The 23,191-nt window shown below is 40.9% G+C and overlaps 1 protein-coding gene across 10 annotated transcripts in view; it reads left to right on the forward strand.

Annotated features, from left to right (window-relative positions):
- The window catches only part of HLCS (holocarboxylase synthetase), a 211,741-nt gene that overhangs the window by 53,815 nt on the left and 134,735 nt on the right, over positions 1-23,191 (forward strand). For all 10 annotated transcript variants that reach the window (XR_005226123.2, XM_043538250.1, XM_043538249.1 and 7 more), the window contains one exon: positions 16,144-16,412. Coding sequence is in view for 9 of the 10 variants with exons in the window: in XM_043538250.1 (XP_043394185.1) it covers positions 16,144-16,412 (269 nt within the window). In the remaining variant the exon portion in view is untranslated. The remainder of the gene's footprint in view (positions 1-16,143; positions 16,413-23,191) is intronic.

The following is a 23,191-nucleotide window of genomic DNA, read 5'->3' on the forward strand; positions in this document are numbered from 1 at the left end:
ATAACATGCTGTTTTATTATGCATGTACGGTATTAATTTTTTTAAGGTATGCTTTCAGTTCAGGATGACGTTTAGCCTTTGACCTAGCCACTTTCTTACAATAAACAGTTTGTTGATGAAAGCAGCTGCCAAGAAGATTGCTTCCAGACTATTCTAATGTAGCTGAGGGAGAAAAGTAAGACAAAAAACACCTTACAAGGTTGGATGGTGCTGTGTTATCTCTTCTGTGCTTTCATTTTAATGACTGTCATATTTTCTGTTTAGAAAACTCAGTGTTCCAGACATTATAAAACCAGTGTATTTCTCCAACTTAAAAAATTAGCCCTTACAAGGACCTTGATTTCTATTACTTATATTTCTCTGTCTAAACAATAACAAAGAACCTTTTCAGCTTAATATGCCATGAATTCATTAATTTTTGTGCCTCTTAATAATAAATTCTTCATGTTTGGCCTTTTTTCAAATGGTAGGTATTTATCCTTAGTACACTGGAAAGGAAGAGGTAGGATAATAACCTCTTTCTTGTATACATTAAGGAGCTGCACTTAAAGGAATTGTGAGAAAGGGGAAAAGGGTACTGACCTGAACAAAGCCAGGGAGCGGGGGGAATAAAGGAAAGAGGCCGAACCAGATGCAGGGGTGGGGGTGTCATCCTAGCACATGTACCCACGGGTGGGGAGTATTTATATCCCATATGCCTCGGTAAGAATTCTCTTTCTACCTTGGGTTGGCATCACCCATCTGCCCACCCATGGGATCAGAGTAGGACTGGGTTTTGATGATCAGCAGTGAGCATTGTCCTAGTTGCCTTGTTCCTGTGGAGCAGGGAAGGAATTTTTCCCACTCTGCCAGGTTGGGTGGGGTTTTTGTTTTTTTGTTTTTGCCTTCTCCCCAGTTGTTTGGGGACCTGGTAGAGACAGAGAAAGGAGTTAGGTCAGAAATGTTACATCTTAATAGGTAACAGATGCGGCAGGTGTCTTGTGCAGGAACTCATTACAGAAAGGGTATGGTTCATGGGTAAACAGAAGTTGGAAGAGGGTTCGGGGGCAAATATCCCCAAAGGAAATTGGGGAAAGAGGGATTGGGGCTCCTAACATCAGGTACAGTGGGGGACCTTCCCCCACACCTTAAACTTCATACAATAGGAGGAAGGATGGCAGCATTAAAATCAGTCCAGCAGTTATCTTTTAATGCTTGATTATTTGATTAGAGAGAGAGAGAGAGGCCTTTGCCTCACAAACAGGAGCCAGGAGATTTGAGATCTATTGAGATTTGGAACAGCCTTACTGTCTCTCACTGGGCAAGTAAAAGGTGGTTGCTCTCACTTTACTTGCCAGTACTCCGTTCTGCAGAGAAACAGATGGGAAGAGTGACTTTCCTTCCTCCATTCCACAGAAATTTCTGTGGAGTGGGGAGGTCACAGGTGGCCTAGCCTCTCTCCTTTTACTATTCCTTAGAGTTAAGGGTGCTTGATTCAGAACTTTTTTTTACCTCCAGACTAACTGAAGAGCGCCTCTATTTCTTCTCCCTTCCTCACTAATCAGCAGTCCTGATGCTTCTTGCTGCGTGCCACCTGCTGTCGTCATGAAGTTGTTACTGTGTCTGACCCTTGTTCTTTCATAAAGTGAGGGTCAGGGATATAGCAATGCTTGTAACTTTTTAGCGCAGTTTGCCTACTTGATAAATGGAAACAGTGGCTGTGAGGCTAAATTTATATTGTGTATGAAGTATTTTACAATACTTCAATGGAAGGTATTATAGACATGGATAGTTATTTACTTTACTAACATGCAAAAGTGATCAATGGCTCCATGTCTAGTTGGCAGCCGGTATCTAGCGGAGTGCCCCAAGGGTCGGTCCTGGGGCTGGTTTTGTTCAGTATTTTCATTAATGATCTGGAGGATGGTGTGGATTGCACCCTCAGCAAGTTTGCGGATGACACTAAACTGGGAGGAGTGGTAGATACGCTGGAGGGTAGGGATAGGATATAGAGGGACCTAGACAAATTGGAGGATTGGGCCAAAAGAAATCTGATGAGGTTCAACAAGGACAAGTGCAGAGTCCTGCACTTAGGACGGAAGAATCCAATGCACCGCTACAGACTAGGGACCGAATGGCTCGGCAGCAGTTCTGCAGAGAAAGACCTAGGGGTGACAGTGGACGAGAAGCTGGATATGAGTCAACAGTGTGCCCTTGTTGCCAAGAAGGCCAATGGCATTTTGGGATGTATAAGTAGGGGCATTGCCAGCAGATCGAGGGATGTGATCGTTCCCCTCTATTCGACACTGGTGAGGCCTCATCTGGAGTACTGTGTCCAGTTTTGGGCCCCACACTACAAGAAGGATGTGGAGAAATTGGAGAGAGTCCAGCGAAGGGCAACAAAAATGATTAGGGGACTGGAACACATGAATTATGAGGAGAGGCTGAGGGAACTGGGATTGTTTACGGAAGAGAAGAGAAGAATGAGGGGGGATTTGATAGCTGCTTTTAACTACCTGAAAGATGGATCCAAAGAGGATGGATCTAGACTATTCTCAGTGATAGCAGATGACAGAACAAGGAGTAATGGTCTCAAGTTGCAGTGGGGGAGATTTAGGTTGGATATTAGGAAAAACTTTTTGACTAGGAGGGTAGTGAAACACTGGAATGCGTTACCTAGGGAGATGGTGGAATCTCCTTCCTTAGAAGTTTTTAAGGTCAGGCTTGACAAAGCCCTGGCTGGGATGATTTAGTTGGGGATTGGTCCTGCTCTGGGCAGGGGGTTGGACTAGATGACCTCTAGAGGTCCCTTCCAACTCTGATATTCTATGAAAAGGGATGAGGATGATAGAATTGTGTATAGCTTCTACATTTCCTGTATATTAATAGCAAGATTTTTAGTGCCATTTTGGCTTTAAAATTAAAAAAAGTATCTAGGCTTGTCTATTCTGGCTCAGTATGAAACATGTTTTTAAAGAACCTGGTTTTAAGGTTGTTTTATGATACACTGTCATCCTGTTTAGGCAAAAAATGTACCTTCTTTACAGGAAATTAAAACCTATGTGGCATCAGTGCATCAGGCATCTCCTTGGCCAAAGACAGCTGCCAAAACCTTGCCCTCGTGTGCCAGCAGTGGACTTTTTCTGCTGCCGGCTGCCTGTGGTGCCAGTGTTCTGGGCTAGAGTTGCCATCGCTTTTTCTTGGCTGGCACCAATCTCCCTTGCTGCCATATCGGACGCTGGTTTGTTTCTGTTGGATTCAGGGGATGATATAGGAGCCCTCGGGTGGCTAATTTAACACCTTTAAATTTGTGTGGCTGTTAAGCAAAAGCACTGTGTAATGTAGTGGATAAAGTATGTGTGTGTGCATGCATGTTTTTTATATTTTAAAGGTATTGAGCTCAAATCCTGTAGCCTGTAGCTTTTAATTAATTTTCCCTCCCATCAAGGCTATTTAGATGAATTCTTACTCCTTTTCTAAAATAAAAATATAAAAAGGTGATACCTTAACCAAATACTTCACATGTGGAAATAGCCAAGGTAGGGGAAAAAAACAGTTTAACCATATGAAGGTGTGATGTCTATAAAAATAGCTACACTAGAAATGGGTCATTCATACTCTCCTCTAAGCTACTCCTACTTTTTCCCTGTGCAGTCTTCACAAGCAGTTAAAAATTGTAATAAATATACAGTCTTACACAATATATGGCATGCTCAATCAATACTTCTCAAATATAAAGGCACACACTTTATTCACTAGACAACACTATTTTTGCTTAATATCCATGCAAACCTAAATGTGTTAAACTAGTCATTTGGAGGGCTCCCATATCATTCCTGCAAGCCAGTGGAAACCTATTGAATTACAAGAGGAAAAATAAATTTATATAGGGGCTGTAGAGTTTCAACAGGGTTCTCCTAGTTCACCATTTTCCAGCTTTTTGAAAGCTGAGTCTCCCCTTTTCCCCTTTCAGGAGAAAGAAACCAGTCTCACACCCTTCATCCTCACCATGTCTTGTAAAACATCTTCCCATTTTAATTAACACATCATCTGTGATGCCACTCTCCCCCCTCAATAGTCCAGGTGTGTCCCACTTTTTGGGAGTTGCTGGTGTAGATCTTCATAATATGCTGCTTCTTTTTTTAAAACATACTTTAATAAGCAGTGAAGTAGTTCAACACTGACATTTACTATCATCATTGGGAACCTGGAAGTGTGGGTGAAAGTGCTACAAAAATGCAGCACAGCAAATTACATTTTTAAAAAGGGCTTTAAAAGGAAGTTGATACTGTTACATGAAATACAGTAATACAGCTGTTTTATTCCTTTGACTTGCAGATGGTGTGGGTTGGGGGGGGGGGATAGTGACACAGGTGCCCTTTACCCCAGCCCAGTAGTCTTAACCTCAGGCTAATAGATGTTGAGTAGGGTTTTTTCAAGACCTGAATGTGCCAACTTCCCAGCATTTTTTGTAAACCAGTGGGCACGAAATGGATTGGCGGGGGTTTATTAGTTCCATTTTGCACGTGTTTGTTTAGATTTCCTTCACCTGTTTGTTCTTAACTGACTTCTGTTAAATTGTAAGCCACTTTACAAAACATGGGGTGTAAAAGTAGCCTTACTGAGTTGTACCCATTACAGTTGAAACTCTTTTGATGTGAACTGAAAAAACTGATTTTGGGTGTAGGAATGCCTTTAAATAGGGATTAAGGTTGAATTTAGAGGGTCACATACAAGGTAGACATCTGTATTAGAGCACTAAAGAGGAGATGTGTATCTGGAGAGTACAGTTGGCACTTTTTACATGGTGAATTATAACTGTTTCAGTGAGGTTTAGTTTAAAAATTAAAACATTTAAGGAAATGGGTAAGTCTGTTTTTTCTCACTAAGTTCCATAAGAATAGAAATATTTGCCTGGGTTATTTTATATCATCATTTCTCAAATGTGGCCGCATGTGGCCGCCCCGGGCTTTTCTTGCGGCCACAACTTCCTGGGCAGTGACTGGGTGTTGGGAAGGGAGAAAGCAATGGCTCCTCCTTCAGGGTCACCAGCAGACATTAGGCCCTGCCCCCCTCTGGAGCCACAAACGTCCTAGAAGGAGGCAGCTAGTGAGTTCCCCATCTTCCTGGGTGTGGTGAGGCTAAGGCTTCGGGCTTCAGCCCTGGAGTGGCAGGCAGCAGGCTCCGGTCATGGGGCTTCAAGCTCTGGCCCTGGATTCTGGCTGCAGATGCTGACCTTTGGCTTACCACCCCCCATGTTGTCCCTGGCCCCCACTGTCTCCCTCCTCTCCTCCCCATCCAGGACTTAATTTGTGTGGTCTTTCGGTGTTGCTTGTAATTATTAGAACTAGGAGCACTGGCTGTTGGGAGTCTGAAAGGACAGGAAACAGGAAGGAGGGGGGAGGAGTTGAGAGGCTGGGAGAAAGCTACAGAGCGTGCAGCAGCAGCTTGGTAAAGAGGTTTCCACTTTGAAAATAAAGTCCTGTTGAAGCTTGTTAGTACCTTGCCTGGTTGATACAACAGTTTGTCTCCTGGCTTGCCAGGGCTCAGTAAGTCTGCTGTTAAAAGTGATATTAACACACATACAAATATTACTTTTTGCTACAGCAGACTTATTAGCTAGCAAGTTTTATTTTTAAAAAAGCAACCAAAAAAGCAAAAGAAACAACAACAAAAAAAGACAAGAATGTGCAAAGCACTTTATTTGTGTTTCTATTCTGTTTAGGTCCAGTAAAGAATAGAGACAACTGTACATTATTTTTTATCATTGAGTCTGCAAAAGAACCTACATAAATAAATTGCAATAATTTGGATGTGTATAAGTGCAAATTTATCTGTTTTTCCTAAAGTTAATTAGGTATTGTAGGAAAAATTGTGAGAGCAGCCACCTGCAAGAGTTGGTGGCCACACTCTGAGGCCACAATAAAATTTGTTGTGAGAACCTCTCAGGGTGGATAAAAATCAATTATTTAAAAAAAAAATTGGATTTTTTTGGAAAGGTTTTTTCTCAAAAAGCATATTATTTAAAGTTAGTTTTAATTAAGATACATTATAGCTCAAAGATGTCTCAGAGACTGTTGAAGTGATACTCTCACTTTTAACAGCAGTAGCTTCTTAACAGCTTCTTTAACAGCAGTAGTTGGCGATTGGGGGAAGTCCCGGACGACTGGAAAAAGGCTAATGTAGTGCCCATCTTTAAAAAAGGGAAGAAGGAGGATCCTGGGAACTACAGGCCAGTCAGCCTCACCTCAGTCCCTGAAAAAATCATGGAGCAGGTCCTCAAGGAATCAATTCTGAAGCACTTAGAGGAGAGGAAAGTGATTAGGAACAGTCAGCATGGATTCACCAAGGGCAAGTCACGCCTGACTAATCTAATTGCCTTCTATGACGAGATAACTGGCTCTGCGGATGAAGGGAAAGCAGTGGACGTGTTGTTCCTTGACTTTAGCAAAACTTTTGACACAGTCTCCCACAGTATTCTTGCCAGCAAGTTAAAGAAGTATGGGCTGGATGAATTGACTATAAGGTGGATAGGAAGCTGGCTAGATTGTCGGGCTCAACGGGTAGTGATCAATGGCTCCATGTCTAGTTGGCAGCCGGTATCAAGTGGAGTGCCCCAAGGGTCGGTCCTGGGGCCGGTTTTGTTCAATATGTTCAGAAATGATCTGGAGGATGGTGTGGATTGCACCCTCAGCAAGTTTGCAGATGACACTAAACTGGGAGGAGAGGTAGATATGCTGGAGGGTAGGGATAAGATACAGAGGGACCTAGACAAATTGGAGGGTTGGGCCAAAAGAAATCTGATGAGGTTCAACAAGGACAAGTGCAGAGTCCTGCACTTAGGACGGAAGAATCCCATGCACCGCTACAGACTAGGGACCGAATGGCTCGGCAGCAGTTCTGCAGAAAAGGACCTAGGAGTTACAGTGGACGAGAAGCTGGATATGAGTCCAACAGCATGCCCTTGTTGCCAAGAAGGCCAATGGCATTTTGGGATGTATAAGTAGGGGCATTGCCAGCAGATCGAGGGACGTGATCGTTCCCCTCTATTCGACATTGGTGAGGCCTCATCTGGAGTACTGTGTCCAGTTTTGGGCCCCACACTTCAAGAAGGATGTGGAAAAACTGGAAAACGTCCAGCGGAGGGCAACAAAAATGATTAGGGGACTGGAACACATGAGTTATGAGGAGAGGCTGAGGGAACGGGGGATGTTTAGTCTACGGAAGAGAAGAATGGGGGGGATTGGAACCCCCTTTCAGGTAGATGAAAGCAGCTATCAAAAGAGGATGGATCTAGATTGTTCTCAGTGGTAGCAGATGACAGAACAAGGAGTAATGGTCTCAAGTTGCAGTGGGGGAGATCTAGGTTGGATATTAGGAAAAACTTTTTCACTAGGAGGGTGGTGAAGTACTGGAATGCATTACCTAGGGAGGTGGTGGAATCTCCTTCCTTAGAAGTTTTTAAGGTCAGGCTTGACAAAGCCCTGGCTAGGATGATTTAATTGGGGATCGGCCCTGCTTTGAGCAGGGGGTTGGACTAGATGACCTCCTGAGGTCCCTTCCAACCTTGATTTTCTATGATTCTATGATTCTTCTGCCGGTGTAGAAAGAATATTTTCTTCCTTTGGGCTAATTCATTCCAAATTGAGAAATCATTTGGGACCTGAAAAAGCAGGAAAGCTTATTTTTCTTTTCCAGATTATGAACAAACAGGAAAATAAAGGTGAAGACGACTGAGTTAGCTGCAGAAGCCGATATTTTAAGTTTCTCATGTTGACCTGGCTGACATAGTCGATTTAATTTTTATTTGTTTTTAAAAAAATATTTCATTTAACTATTTTAGTTAAAAACAATTTTAACAAAAACAAACCTGATTTAAAAAATCTTGAAGGTTTAACTTAATTCAAAAATTCATATGCTTTTGTTAAAATATTATGTTTGCTGTTGAAGAAAAAAAATACAGAATACATAATGTTGTTGTTTTAGTTAAATAAAAGAATTTAAATGTCTGTCTGGTGGTGATGTCCTCCCAACACAGCCTGGCAAGAAAAAGCTCCAAATATTAATGATAGTTCACCTCCCAATGACTTCATAAATATCTGCTTCAATTACCTTTGGTAAATGAAATAACCAAACAATCATTCATTTTCTGATATAGCTGTAAAACTAATCTGAAAAGTTTTCAAAATAAATCACTGTTTAAAAATGTATAGTGTGTACCTTCTAAAAATGAAACCTACATCTATCTCTGAGTTGTGAAGAATATGTATTAAGGTTATAACAACCAACAAGAATGCATTTTTATGTAGAAACCCGCGATTAAATCGAGTCTTCCTGACTAGTAATTTAAATCATGATTTAAATCAATTTGATTTAAATCAAATCAAATCCACCCTGGAACCTCTGTTTTATATAATGTATAAACTGTGTTTATAAAGCTTATAAATTATCCACAAACGCATCACATTTCATCTTATTGATTTTCTGACTCATGCGTAACTAGTTGCCTGGCAACTGTATTGTTTTGACTGTAGCACAGGTAATCTAGTTATTTACAATGAGGCAAGTATGCGTATGTGATATAAGAGACCAGTTTCAGAAATCTGTTCAGTCTAAGGTCAATACCTGTGTTTTCTGGGAAATGAGCATTTCAGCATGAGAGAGAGACCATGTTGAAAGATACAGTGAAGCAAATATCAAATTAGAAGCAGATATGCTCTCTGAAAAAGAAACAGAAATCATTAGTTGTGAAATCAAGACATTGACTTGCCACTTAGGTCCTTTGGAAAGGCTTATGGCATACCATAGCTATATGGTATAGGTAGTTCATGAAGTGGATACCTGGCTTTGCTTACCATGAAGCAGCAGCTAACATGATTTATTATATGCATATTATTGAGGCATCTGGTAGTTCAACAGTTAGGAATTTATGCCATATTTGAAGTCTATGTTAGAACACAAACCTAACTTCCTGTTTTTTTTCCAAATATAGGTGGCCAGTTGATGTGAAATTTCTATTCATTTTTGTGACGTTTGAATCTTCTGTGTAGTTTTTTGTTTGGTTTCTCCTCATAAATTTTTATTAGGTAGCCGTATGTATGTATTTCTGGCTGAAATTTTGCCTTGACAGTCCTACGTTCCTTTGACAATGGATATTGTTTTTAAAAATTGTCTATAGCTTCAAACAACTTGGTAGGAGTGGCTCCCAACTATATCTGGTTGCAACAGGTACTTTAAAAAAATCTTAGTTTTAGGAGCTTTTAAAGCCATTATAACTTGAAGTTTGTATGTGCTGTGTGCATAAGTCTCATTGGTTCATGGGGCCCACATAAAACTTTCACATGAAGTGCATATAAAACTTTGTTGCTCAGAAGCTATAATTTTCTATCATTTTATCCTACAACAGAAAAGGGTTCACATGCAGCTGCATTTCTGTCCTTCTCGTGTGTCTCCCTTTCCTCCTTGTTCAGTCCCAACATCCTATAGGCATTGAAAAGAAACCTAGGAAATTAATACACAGAAAACTCCATTATGAAGAAATTAGAGTTGCTGCACATACAGCAGACCTGACACAAAGTCTCAAAAGTGTGGAAATGAAAAGTTAAACCACCTTTTATTCCTCCTCCCGCACACTCACAATTACCACTGCAATCTTCACTCTGCTCCTTTTTCCCCCAGGGATGTCAGCCTTCCATCTCCCCCTTTAACTACCTGTCTGTACACAATCGTAATGGTAAGGTGTGTGCTTATGAGTGAAGAAGTTGAGAGTACTCTTAGGTGGCTCAACTGTCCATTTCTAAGCTTTCGTGATTTGTGTCAGCTATGTTACCCTAACTACTTCCCCCAAAATTTTTTTATGTAGTAATATATACTGTTATCAAATATTCAATTATTTATGAGTCTCTTTATCACTGTGTTATCATTTTAGGTTGTTTCATCAATCTATGTTACTACATCTTTAAACTGACATTTTAAAAGGTAACATTTTGAAAGGATATTCGTTAGTTATCCAGAAAAATCAGGTGTTTGAAATTTGTTGAATGGTTTATCATTACCTTCATACTTCTGATTACTATTTTGTACAGTATTAACCTATAAAACAACACACATTTTTAATTTTATTAATATTTATGATGGGGGGGGTTAATTCTTGTAGTTGGCTGGCTCAGAGTCTGAACTGTGAAGAACTGGTTAGGATTCTTGTCATAAGTTTATACAGTGGAATTGTTTTGAACTTCCCATCTTTTCCCTCCTATCAACTTTATTTTAAGCAAGAAGAGGGAAAGGAGACTTTATTTTTGAGAATGTAAATATCAAATGTGATTTTTTTTTTTGTGTGTGTGTGTGTGTGTAGGAGCAGAATTTAATATTGCCTTAAATTTAAATTCTGTCTGCCTAATCTGCTACCTTGTTGGGAGATGTTCTACCAACTTTCGGATGAATTGGCATCTGTGTAAAGATATCGTCTACCTATATGTTTAATAGAGCATTTAACAAGGTGTTTGCCAAGTGTCTGCTTCCAAATTAGGAGGTAAATAGAATTTTGATATGATGGCATGTGCAAGTAGTGGTAGCTGTTTGTGTCCAAATGTGTTAATTGGAAAATATATATATGCAACTGCTGTTTATTGCATACGTGCTCATTTAACATGTAGATCCGCAAGTACATGTTTTGGAGTCCTTTCCATCATGAACTGCAGTTCAATGTAAGTGTTTGCAAGGAATTTTAAGTAGTATCTTACCTTGTCCCACAATTTCATGCTTTACACAGCACATCTGATCTGGTCCCAGAGGAATGTAAGTTCAGATATTTCAACAATAGAACCAATACCTTTCATTTAAATGGCCAGCAGTGGCTGCTACGGAATGGTATACATCTCTGGAGATACGTTTGCCTTTTGACTGTAGTCAGTAGGCCGAAAAAGTTGCTAAAGCTTATTGCTTCTCTTTACAAAACTCCCAAAAGATTGTGTGTTTATATTTTGAAAGCAAACGTTTCAATCCTATTTTGCTCTGTATATGTGACAAAATAAGCAACAGCACGTTACGAACAGTCAGTTCTATAATTTAAGAGGTTTGTGTGCATGGATGAGAAGATAAATTAGAACAGTTGTGGCTTTAGAATTGCTGCATGTAGTTTTAAACAGTGAGCCTGGTTTTAAAAAATAACCTAGAAATTATGAAAAAATACCTTGAATACACTCTCTTCAAATAGGTAGAAAGTGTGCGACAGTGTGGTGCTCCCTGGGGGTACCCAGGGTTGTGAGGCACTTCACCACCACCTAATCTTAGCATGAAGTAGTCTTGTCTTTGCTTGATGTGGATCAACTCCCTGAAACCAGTAGTCTCTGGGAGCACAAGTGCTACTTTCCAGGCCTCGCTCCACCTGTAACGCTAAGGATAGATATAAACCAATCCCCTGAGCCTTCCAGCCATTTCCTATAGTGTCTAGCCCTTTATCCACTGAACACTCACAGCATTACCAGGCTTGCTGTTCCCAAAGGAACAGTACACACCAGCTTGTAAGATTCAGTGCAGGATCTGCACGTTGCTTAACACTGAAGCATTTAGATATATTTACAGTGAAAACAAGAATGGAGATTCAAGTGATAGTGGGTAAGAGTACTCAAAACAAATGGTTACATATATAACAAAATCATAAGATGCTTTCTACAGACTCGACTTAACTAACAGGTTAACCTTCTGTCTAAAGAAACTTATCTCAGCCAAAGTCCTCTGGCCTGGTTGAGACCCCATTTTCATGCAGTAAACTAGCTGTCCATTTACTTTTTCGGTGAAATGTGATAGGATGTCATCATTGTCTCCCAAATATAGTAGAGCAAACCTTTTGAAGTGCACCGCAAGATAGGATTCCCCACACGCTCACACTGGTTTCTTTTCTTCCTGTTAGTTTCTTTGTTTGAAGTACACAAAATATTTCATGTGTATTCGGTTTAGACTGGTGAGTGGTGACCCACTGTGAACTGTATAATACTTAATTTACATCTAAACAGCCAGATAGATAAACATTTCTTGCCTGACAGAACCTGTTTTTCACCTTTGCTGGTGACCCAGTCCCTAAACACAGACTTTACGAACATATTTTTAGTATATTTGCATAACTCCTTACATAGTATCTGTACATACATTTCGTGATATTGATGATCAGAGTGACACAGGCTTTTATTGAAGACCTCACATGATACTCTTTGATGAGTTTGAATATAAATGCTAGACTCAAGAGATTTCTGTAACCCCTATGCACCTCCTTGTCTCGGCATTAGGAGGTTCTTGAGGGTCACATACATATTCTGTGGAGTACATGGAGTAATACGCTGTTGCAGCTGTGTAAATTCAAGGATTCTTTTTTGTAAAGATTGAGATGCTATGAAAAGTGTGCGGGGATTTATGGCAACTAATATCAGTCACTTTGAGTAGCTAGCTAGAAATGTAATCATACTGTAAGTATGTTAAGAATTTAAGGTCTAACCCTATACACCCTTGCTCAGTGTGAGTTGGAAATATTTTTTCTGAGTTGTGATTTTGATACTTATATTAAGGTGAATATTTTCCTTGGGTTTTGTGATAAATGGAAGGGGTGGGGGGTAGTTCCCTTTTATGGACATCCAGCCAGCCAGTTAGCTATAAAATCCCTCTTAGTAGCTGTTTTCTACTTTCTTTACCTGTAGAGGGTTAAAAAGTCTCCCTGCTCTGCATAGGTAAAAGGAAAGGAGTGGGCACCTGACCAAAAGCCAATGGGAAGGCTAGAACTTTTTAAAATTGAGAAAAAACTTCCCCTTTGTCTGTCTGTCTCTGTTCTCGGGGAGAAGCAGACAGGAAGCAACTATGCGGTAAGAAGCTTGGGGCCAGGTATGAAAAATCATCAGTATCATACCTAGAAAGTACTCATTTGAAATCTCAGATATGTAAGTAGATCAGGAAATGTCTAGGAAGACAAGGTTAGGTTTATCTTTGTGGCTTGTAGGTTCCTCTGTGCTAACCCCAGGTGCTTTTGTTTAGCTGGTAACCTTTAAGCTGGACCTCAAGAAAACTATTTTTGATGCTTAAGCCTTATAAGTGGTTTTTTAAATCTAGCAGCAGCCTGAGTTTCCAGATGTATTTTCTTTCTTTTTGTTTTTAATAAAATTTACCTTTTTTAAGAACAGGGTTGGATTTTTGTGTCCTAAGAGGTTTGTGCCCATGTTGTTTAATTAGCTGGTAGCAACAGCTGATTTCCTTTGTTTTTCATGGAGGGGCAGGGGTGAAGGGGCTCGAGGGTACCCCACAGGAAGGAATTCCCAAGTGTGCGTTCCTGGGTTTTCAAAGGGGTTTTGCATTTAGGTGGTAGCAGCATCTTCCCATCCAAGGTCATACAAAAGTTTTAACCTTGGGAGTTTAATACAAGCCTGGAGTGGCCAGTATTAATTTTTAGCATCCTTGCAGGCCCCCACCTTCTGCACTCAAAGTGCCAGAGTGGGGAATCAGCCTTGACAGATATCTAGAATGCGATCTAAAATTACATCTGTTTGTAAGAAATTAAAGCTAAGTATTAGTAACAGATAATAGGTTACTACATGTAACACATGGTAATGGCATATAAAGACTTTATCAGCAGGAGTTTGGGAGTACTACATATTACTTTAAGTGAAGTCATAAGTGCATCACAAAGATCAGCCCGAAGAAGCACTGCTAAAAACTTTTATGCCTCTTCATCATTATTTGTGTATATGCAAAAGCTAAGCATTTGAGAGGGTTTGAAAAACATTATTGGAACTGTTTTTGTATTCTTCCATCTGTAAAGTCAGGTGCCTTCGTTGTCTTGAAGCTCAGTGGGCAGAGTTTAGAGGAGCTACAAAAAATCTAAAAATGACAAAATAGCATTTCTGGACCTAAACATGTCACTATTTAAAGCCTATTGTCTCAGGACCTTTTGTGGCTAGAAGCTAGTGCTGAGTCCCATTGGGGAAACAAATTTTCCTTACTGCATAGAATAAACTCAAATTTTTCTTGCAGTACAGGATTTCAAGATAATGGACTTCAAAATCATGACTTTAATATATAGAAAAAGCTGTAGCTTGCACAGGAAAGAATGGTCCATCCTGAGATTTGAGCAGATGTAAATTTTGGGGAAGAAATTCCATAGCTTGAGGGTGGAAACAGATCCACTATTATTTTTTTAAATAGATGGTGGTATTTGGAATGTTAGATTAATTCCTTGGGAGAAGAATTAGTGGGAAGTAAGCATGTGTCATAGCCAGACATGTATTAATTGTCCTGCAGTTAAGACTCTGGACTGGGTCTCAGGCCAATCGGAGTTCAGTTTTAGCTCAGAAAGGTGCTGTGAAGATAACTTAATAAATGTCTGAGGCCACTGAAATACTGCAGTAATGGGGTCTGCAAAAGTACCTAGAGATTGATATCTGTCACCTCTATACATACCTAGTTACGACAGATCTGTGTGCTTTTAAACTTTGCTAACTTTGCAAGCGCTTTCCATTTAGAAAAGATCAGAGCAAGAAAAATGAATACTTAAGCATATTTTTTAGTAAATAGCGTGTGATTTTTCTCAGTGTTAATTCTTCTGTCTCAGGATGGATAGCATGACAGGAGAGTGTGCTGGGACTGAACAAGTAAGTAGGCTTAGTTTTGAATCTGCTCATTTGTATAAATTGGGTTATTATGCTCATTATTTAATGTCTTGGAGTCATTTGTCCACAAGTTTCAGATCTGTAGCTCCTCCTTTCCCTGGTGCACAAGAAATGTGTTATGTATAGAGGATTTGAACCCTTGGAAAATTGCTTACAAGTTACCATTTTCTTTAATCAGTTCATCACTAGCTTTTACTTCCTTTCCTGCCTTCGCTTCAGTATGTTGCCGACTGGTTTACCTGTGATATAGCTACTTCCATTTTATCTTCTGTTCCTAGCTGATTAATAGATATCTAGTCCAGTTTAGATTCATATTTAATAAAATGAGTGGAGAAAAATACAGCAAAAAGACAGTTTTTGTGTGTGCAGGTGACTGACTTTTTGCTCCTTGTACTTGGCCTAGATTTGGAAAAGTCCCAGCATCTTCTTTTCTTTGGCTGTTTAATAATAGTAGGTGTTTTAAAGAGATGGGGAAACATTTCATATAAATTCCTCTACAGTAGCATTAGATAAATCCAAAAAGTTTTATTAATGTGGAGTTGCTGTTTCAGGATATCTCACAGGACCCATGTGGTCCCAATCACCCATCTCCTTAATTTTGTCTTCAGTATAATTTATTTCACATTTCTAAAGCTCTGTAACAAAAGGAAGAGAGCTGAGCATATAGGAGGCTCTGGGATGAGTGTGTGCTTATACTTTATACTACTTGTGTCCTGTTTGAAAAAATTTTAATTCACAAATCTATATAAACAGCATCATGAGCTGTGACAACAGAGCAGAATGGTCAGTGCCTTCTGTACACTGAGAACAGAATTCTCTTAATTAGGCAAATGCTTTTATGACGTCTTGCTGGCTTCTTTGTTAATCTGTTTTAGCTAGTTCCTTAGTTCATAGAATCATAGAGTATCAGGGTTGGAAGAGACCTCAGGAGGTCGTCTAGTCCAATCCCCTGCTCAAAGTTACCCCCTCCAGTTACCCTGGCGAGTTCAAATAAGGCCTTACCCAGGTTGGATTTAGCAAGATTTAGGTCCAAACTTATCAGTAGTCACAACCTCTTCTTCCAGCCTTCTACTGAGGAATCGTTCACCATTATGGAAGTGCTTTTTACTAAGTTGTTGCAACGTTCTCAGTAAAGTCTGTCATAACTCTGGGTCATATGACCTGTAGCACAGAAGCCTAAGTGGTTAGTGTGCCAAATCGCCCACTCAGTGTGGGAGTATCCATGTGTTTTAGATTGGTTCCATACTTGAGTGGGTGAGGCAAAGAATGTCTGCACAGAGTCATCAGCAGAGGCCAGGAAGCTGCAAAGGGGGTTGGGTTGCAGGTCAAGGAAGTGACAAGCAGGCGCCAGACCAAGGCAGATCAGGCTGATCCTAGGGAGGGAAAGCCTAGAAAATGTAAGCTAGTTTTTCTGTACTCCTGTAGGAGTGACCCTTTTGATATAGATATTCTCAGAAGAAAGTGTGTGTGCATTAATGTGCAGTTGTGCATATTTCTCTCATTTTCCTCTCCACAGGAAAATCGTATTGCTTTTCTGAAGTGGCTTGGAAAAAAAATAGATGTTGAAGGATTAATAAAATCCAGCAAAATGACCCTTAAGTTTGTCTCGTCTTACAAGCCGGAAATTGAGATAATGCCATCTCTCATACCAGTTGTCACTGTGGGAGGCTTCTCATCTGAACACTTCAGCCTGCAGACATATCAACAGAATCTGCAAACAAAGAAGCTTGGCAAGATTGTTCTGTTTGCTGAAGTCACATCAACAACAATGAATCTTCTTGATGGGTAAGGTGCTTGTGTAGACCGTCTCAGATAAACATTTTGAATTGTGATTCACATATAATGAAATACACTAACCACACAGTGTACAGAATGAAGTTGAAAACTTTTCTCTTTGACTTAGCTTTTGCTCAATAACCTCTATATACTGTGACAGGGTCAGGCCAGATGGCTACAGGAGAGTGATAGAAGGCAGATATATTAGCCCCAGGTTAAGTAGGTCCCTTTTCACTGGCTAAGGTAACAGGGAAGGTTCCAGAACAATCAGGAACTTTCTGGAAACAATTAAGGCAGACAGGCTGATTAGAACACCTGCAGCCAATCAAGAAGCTGCCAGAATTAATTGAGACAGGCAGGCTAATCAGGGCACCTGGGTTTAAAAAGGAGCTAACTTGAGTTTGTGGCGTGCGTGCGAGGAGCTGGGAGCAAGAAGCGCCAGAGGCTGAGAGTGAGAAGGTGTACTACTGGAAGACTGAGAAGTACAAGCATTATCAGACATCAGGAGGAAGGTCCTGTGGTGAGAATAAAGAAGGTGTTGGGAGGAGGCCATGGGGAAGTAGCCCAGGGAGTTGTAGCTGTCACGCAGCTGTTACAGGAGCCACTGTGGACGGCTGGAACCCGGAGTAGAGGGCGGTCCCGGGTTCCCCTCATCCCCCCCAACTCCCTACTTGATACCGGAGGAGTTGAACTGGACTGTGGGTTTCACCAGAAGGGAAGGTCTCTGGCCTGTTTCTCCGATCCACTAGGTGGATCAGCAGAGACTGCGAGGATTGTTCTTCTTCTTTCCCCATGCTGGCTAGTGATGAGGCTAACTGAGTGAACGGCAGATTTGAGCCACGAAAGTGGCCAAACTGAGGGCTGCCATGAACCTCTGAGACGAGCAAATCTGCCAATAAGCGCAGGACCCACCAAGGTAGAGGAGGAACTTTGTCACAATACACGCGAGCTATTTCTCCTACTGACTGAGAAGTAAGAAGGTTGTTTGTTGATTGATTGTTTATTTGTAAATACTTAAGAAACGCTCATTTCTATGGTAATGGAGGCCTTACAAGTATTTAGATGTCTTTGAGAAGGAAAACTTATTGTACCAATTACTTTGTTGATAATAGGACTTCACTATTGTTTCTCCTGTAGCAAAACGTTAATTGTAATGTTTTGTGAAGGCATAAGCAGATATAGAAGACCCTCGAGATTTTTCTAAACCTAGTTGATAAAATAAAAAACAAGTTTTCTTATTTAAAAAGTAATCTATTTCTTTGTAATATTATATAATTTTTTACATTCTATTTAATACCCTTTTAAGTTATATGAATATTTCACTGTCAAATTTCTTTTTCCCCCCAAACATTCATTAGAGTTTAAAAATACTTTTAAGCAACACATAAATGACTTTGGTAACACCTATGCAGGATGTCAGTTGAGGAAAATAGTTCATTGAGATTTAAAACAGGATTAGAAATGTACATGAATAACACTAGACCCGATAGTTACTCTAGCTAGGCTACCATTTGCAAGGACTATAATTGTAATATTTCAGAGCACAAACTAATCAGATGGTTGAAGAAATACCTCCTCCCCACCCCCTCCATGTGGTGATGTGGCACAGTTGGCCAGATATGCAATCAGTTAAGTCATCTTAGCTGTGATCACAGTTCATTAATTAATCAGCTAGAAGAGCTGTTGTTCTTCCGCTATAGAGCCCAAACTGTAGGTCTTATATAAACTGAATTTAGAGTATATTTTCTTGGTAAGGGAATAGGTGGATTTGGTTTAAAAAAACCCCACCGTATTTTAACAAGAATGAGTCTGTATTAGAATAATTTTATAGTAGTTCAAATTTTATGCTTAAATAGCTAGTTGACAGTGTTCGTTAAATACTAGCAGTCTTTTCTGTGGAATTTAATAGTAATAGATCAAGGGATTTTTTTAACCCATGAATTTAATACATTTTTCCTGAAATATACTTTAATCTGATTCATAAATAGGATTTACAAAGTTTCTTAATTTATCCAGAAATCCACAATAAGCTAGAAAAACTCAGAAGCAAGTTTTGAAAATTTGAAAGCTTTAACGCTGTTCAGCTAAATTATTTTAATTAAACCATTAATTGTATTAACTAATTTAATTTAATGAAACAATTCCTTATTAAGACGGAGACAAAACCCGTTAACTTTTCTCACTAAGTGTGAAAGATGTTGCTATTGAATATTTTTTCCTTTTTTGTTTTTGGCATGCTAATTAAAAGTTAGCTTAAATCTTGGGAGAAAGAATAACTTTCTATTTTGGCCCCAGTCGTGCAACTGGATCTGTTTGTGGAAGCCCATGCACCTGTGTGCATCCCCATGGACTTCATTGGCAATCCACAGAGACACAGGGGTCCATTCTTCTGGATCTTATGCAGGATTTGGGGGTTTTCAATTTTTAGTGTGGGATAGTACCTTTTGTTGTATAACTTTAAAAAACTCACTCCAGGTGAAATAGCTACTCCGACCTGTTAAGATGAAATCAGAATCATCATTGTGTCTGAAGAAACTAAAGACATGATACTTCAGTTAACAATTAGGGATTACATCATGGTGGGGGTCTATGGTAGACCACCAAATCAGGAAGAGAAGGTGGATGAGTCATTTCTAGAACAAATAACAGAAATATCCAAAACACAAGACATGGTACTAATGCAGGACTTGAACTACCCAGACACCTGCAAGATCGGAAAACACAAAATTTCCGGTAAGTTCTTGGTCTGTGTTGGGCAAAATGGTTTGTTTCAGAAAGTGAAGGAAATAACCCGGCGGACAGCCATTGTAAACTTGATTCTGACCAACAGGGAGAATTGGTTGTGAATCTGAAGGTAGAAGGCAAGTTGTGTGAAAGTGATCATAAAGTGATAGATTTAATTATTGTAAGGAAAGGAAGGAGTGAAAGCAGCAGAATAAGGACAATGGATTTCAAAAAAGTAAGCTTTAACAAATTCAGAGAATTGGTGGGTAAGGTGTAATGGGAAGATGATGTAAGGGATAAAGGTATACAGGAGAGCTGGCGGTTTCTCATGGAGAAAGTATTGAAGGTGCAGCTGCAAGCTATCCTGATGTGAAGGAAATATAGGAAGACTAGAAAGAGGCCCTTGTGGCTTCATCAGGAGCTCTTTAATGACCTGAAAATGAAAGCGGGTTAAGGTACAAAATGAGTTACTGCCTTTTATACATCTTGGTAGGTGTAAGAAAGAGGTTAGGGTCCTGCACTTAGGACGGAAGAACCCAATGCACCGCTACAGACTAGGGACCGAATGGCTAGGCAGCAGTTCTGCGGAAAAGGACCTAGGGGTGACAGTGGACGAGAAGCTGGATATGAGTCAGCAGTGTGCCCTTGTTGCCAAGAAGGCCAATGGCATTTTGGGATGTATAAGTAGGGGCATAGCGAGCAGATCGAGGGACGTGATCGTTCCCCTCTATTCGACACTGGTGAGGCCTCATCTGGAGTACTGTGTCCAGTTTTGGGCCCCACACTACAAGAAGGATGTGGATAAATTGGAGAGAGTCCAGCGAAGGGCAACAAAAATGATTAGGGGTCTAGAGCACATGACTTATGAGGAGAGGCTGAGGGAGCTGGGATTGTTTAGTCTGCAGAAGAGAAGAATGAGGGGGGATTTGATAGCTGCTTTCAACTACCTGAAAGGGGGTTCCAAAGAGGATGGCTCTAGACTGTTCTCAATGTTAGCAGATGACAGAACGAGGAGTAATGGTCTCAAGTTGCAATGGGGGAGGTTTAGATTGGATATTAGGAAAAACTTTTTCACTAAGAGGGTGGTGAAACACTGGAATGCGTTACCTAGGGAGGTGGTAGAATCTCCTTCCTTACAGGTTTTTAAGGTCAGGCTTGACAAAGCCCTGGCTGGGATGATTTAACTGGGACTTGGTCCTGCTTTGAGCAGGGGGTTGGACTAGATGACCTTCTGGGGTCCCTTCCAACCCTGATATTCTATGATTCTATGATTCTATGGTTCTTTAATTACATTAGGAGCAAGAGAAAGACAAAGGAATGTGTTGGTACTCTACTTAAGGAGAGGGAAGGAGAGCTAATAACTGGTGACCTCGAGAAGGCTGAGGTGTTTAATGCCTATTTTGCTTCAGTCTTCACTAAAAAGGTTAGTCGTGACCACATACTCAACACAATTAATATTAACAACATGGGGGGGGGGGGAGAGAGGCATGCAAGCCAAAATAGGGAAAGAACAGATTAAAAAATATTTAAATAAGTTACATTTATTCAAGTTGGCAGGGCCTTAAGGAACTAGCTGAAGCAATCTCTGAACTGTTATCAATTATCTTTGAGAACTCGTGGAGGACAGGTGAGGCCCTTCTCATGGAGAAGGGCAAACATAGTACTTGTCTTTAAACATTGGAACAAAGAGGACCCAGGGAATTATAGCCTAACTTTGATACATAGAAAGGTACTGGAGCAAATTATTATACAGTCAGTTTTTAAGGGCATAATAGGGTTATAAGAATATCCAAAATGAATTTGTAAAGAACAAATCTTACCAAACCAGTCTAATTTCATTCTTTTACAAGATTACTGGCCTACTGGATAGGGGAGAAGTAATAAACCTGATATGTCTTGATATTAGAAAGGCTTTTGACACAGTCTCACATAACATTCTCATACGTAAACTAGGGAAATGCAGTCTAGATGAAATTACTGTAATTTGGGTGCACAGCTTGTCAAAAGACCATACTGAAAGAGTTGTAATCAATGGTTGGATTTCAAACTGGGAGGGCATGTCTAGTGGGGTCCCACCTCAGTCAGTCCTGGGTCTAGTACTTTTCAGTATTTTCATTTAATGACTTAATGAAGTGGAGAGGTTGCTTATATAATTTGCAGATGACAGCAAGCTGGGAAGGGTTGAAGTACTTTGAAGGACAGGATTCAAAATGACCGTGACAAATTAGAAAATTAGTCTGAATTCAGAAAGATGAAATTCAAGAAAGACAAATGCAAAGTACCTTGCCTAGGAAGGAAAAATCAAATGCACAACTACAAAATAGGGAATAACTGGTGGTAGTACTGCTGCTGAAAAGGATCTGAGGGATTAAAATGGGTCACAAATTGGATATGAGTCACATCGTTGTATGATGCAGTGGTAGAAAAAGGCTAATATAATTCTGGGGTGTATTAAAAGGACTGTTGTGTGTAAGACACAGGAAGTAATTTTCCTGCTTTACTTGGCACTAGTGAGGCATCAGCTGGAGTACTGTATCCAATTCTGGATACTTTAGGAAAGATGTGGACAAATTGGAAAGAGTCCAGGGGAAAGAAGCAAAAGTGATAAAAGGTTTAGCAAACCTGCCCTATGACAAGAGGCTAAAAAAAAACTGGGCATGTTTAGTCTTGGGAAAAGAAGACTGAGGGGCGACCTGATAAGTCATCCAATATGGTAAGTGCTATTATAATGAGAACAGAGCTGGGCTTAGTCTGCATCAAGGGACATTTAGGTTAGATATTTGGAAAAACTTTCTAACTGTAAGGGTAGTTAAGCTCTGGAATAGGCTTCCAAGGGAAGTTTTTAAGAATACCTGTCAGGTATGGTGTAGGTAGAGTCCTGCCTCAGTGCAGGGGTCTGGACATGATGACTTTTCGAGGTCCCTTCCAGTCCTATATTTCTGTGGTTCTATACATATGCACTGACATCTGTTTCAGATGATGCAATGACAATAGGAATATCTTCACTTTTGAATGTTAGGTGTTGTATTGCTCAAACTACAGTGGGGATTTCATTAGCTGTCACATTAAGTAGGATCAGACCTGGTCAGTATTTAAGATCTTCAAGAAAAAGATCAAGGTGTTGCAGGAAGTGGTGGGGGCATTCCAATAAATGTAACTTTTCCTTCCGATTCCAAACTTAGGCCCTGATCCTGCAGACCCCTGGGGAGCTTGTGTTCTTTAACCCACATTTGTCTTTGGTCATATCAGCTCAGCACGATGATGGAACTGAATGAAGTCTTTCCGCCACTTTCTGGTTTGTATCAGTGTCACACTGTCTGGAGTGGCTCACAATCATGAGTGCCTGTTTCAGGGCAGACTGTCAAAAACAGGTCAGAGACCCCAAACTAGTGATATGTTCTACAATTAGATTTCACCAATCCAGTAACAAATGTGAACTCCTGGATCACTATAACAGTCTTAACCGTGGAGTCACAGACAGTCCATTTAGACCAGGAGTGGGCAAACTTTTTGGCCCGAGGGCCACATCGGGATTGCGAAATGGTATGGAGGGCTGGGTAGGGAAGGCTGTGCCTCCGCAAACAGCCTGGCCCCCACCTCCTATCCGCCACCTCCCACTACCCACCCCTGACTGCCCCCCCTCACAACCTTTGACCCATCCAAACTCCCCAGCTCCTTGTTCCCTGATTGCCCCCTCCCGGCACCTCACCCCCTATCCAACCCCCCCTTCTCCCTGTCCCCCGACCCCTATCCACACTCCCGCCCCCTGACAGGCCCCCCTACCCATCCAACCCCCCGTCCCACTCCTCGTCCCCTGACCGCCCCCTCCTGGGAACCCCGTCCCTAACTGCTCCCCCAGGACCCCACCCCCCTTGCTCCCTGTCCCCTCCCCCCTTTCCAGGACCCCCTGACCCTCCCCGGGACCCCACCCCCTATCTAACCTCCCCCTGCTCCCTGTCTCCTGACTGCCCCCCCCCCCCCCCCCCCCCCCCCCGAACCTCTGCCCCATCCAACCACCCCTTGACTACTCCCTGGGACATCCTGCCCCTTATCCAACGCCCACT

Source organism: Chelonia mydas, chromosome 1 (assembly GCF_015237465.2).
Source record: "Chelonia mydas isolate rCheMyd1 chromosome 1, rCheMyd1.pri.v2, whole genome shotgun sequence".
Taxonomy (NCBI): Eukaryota; Metazoa; Chordata; order Testudines; family Cheloniidae; genus Chelonia; species Chelonia mydas.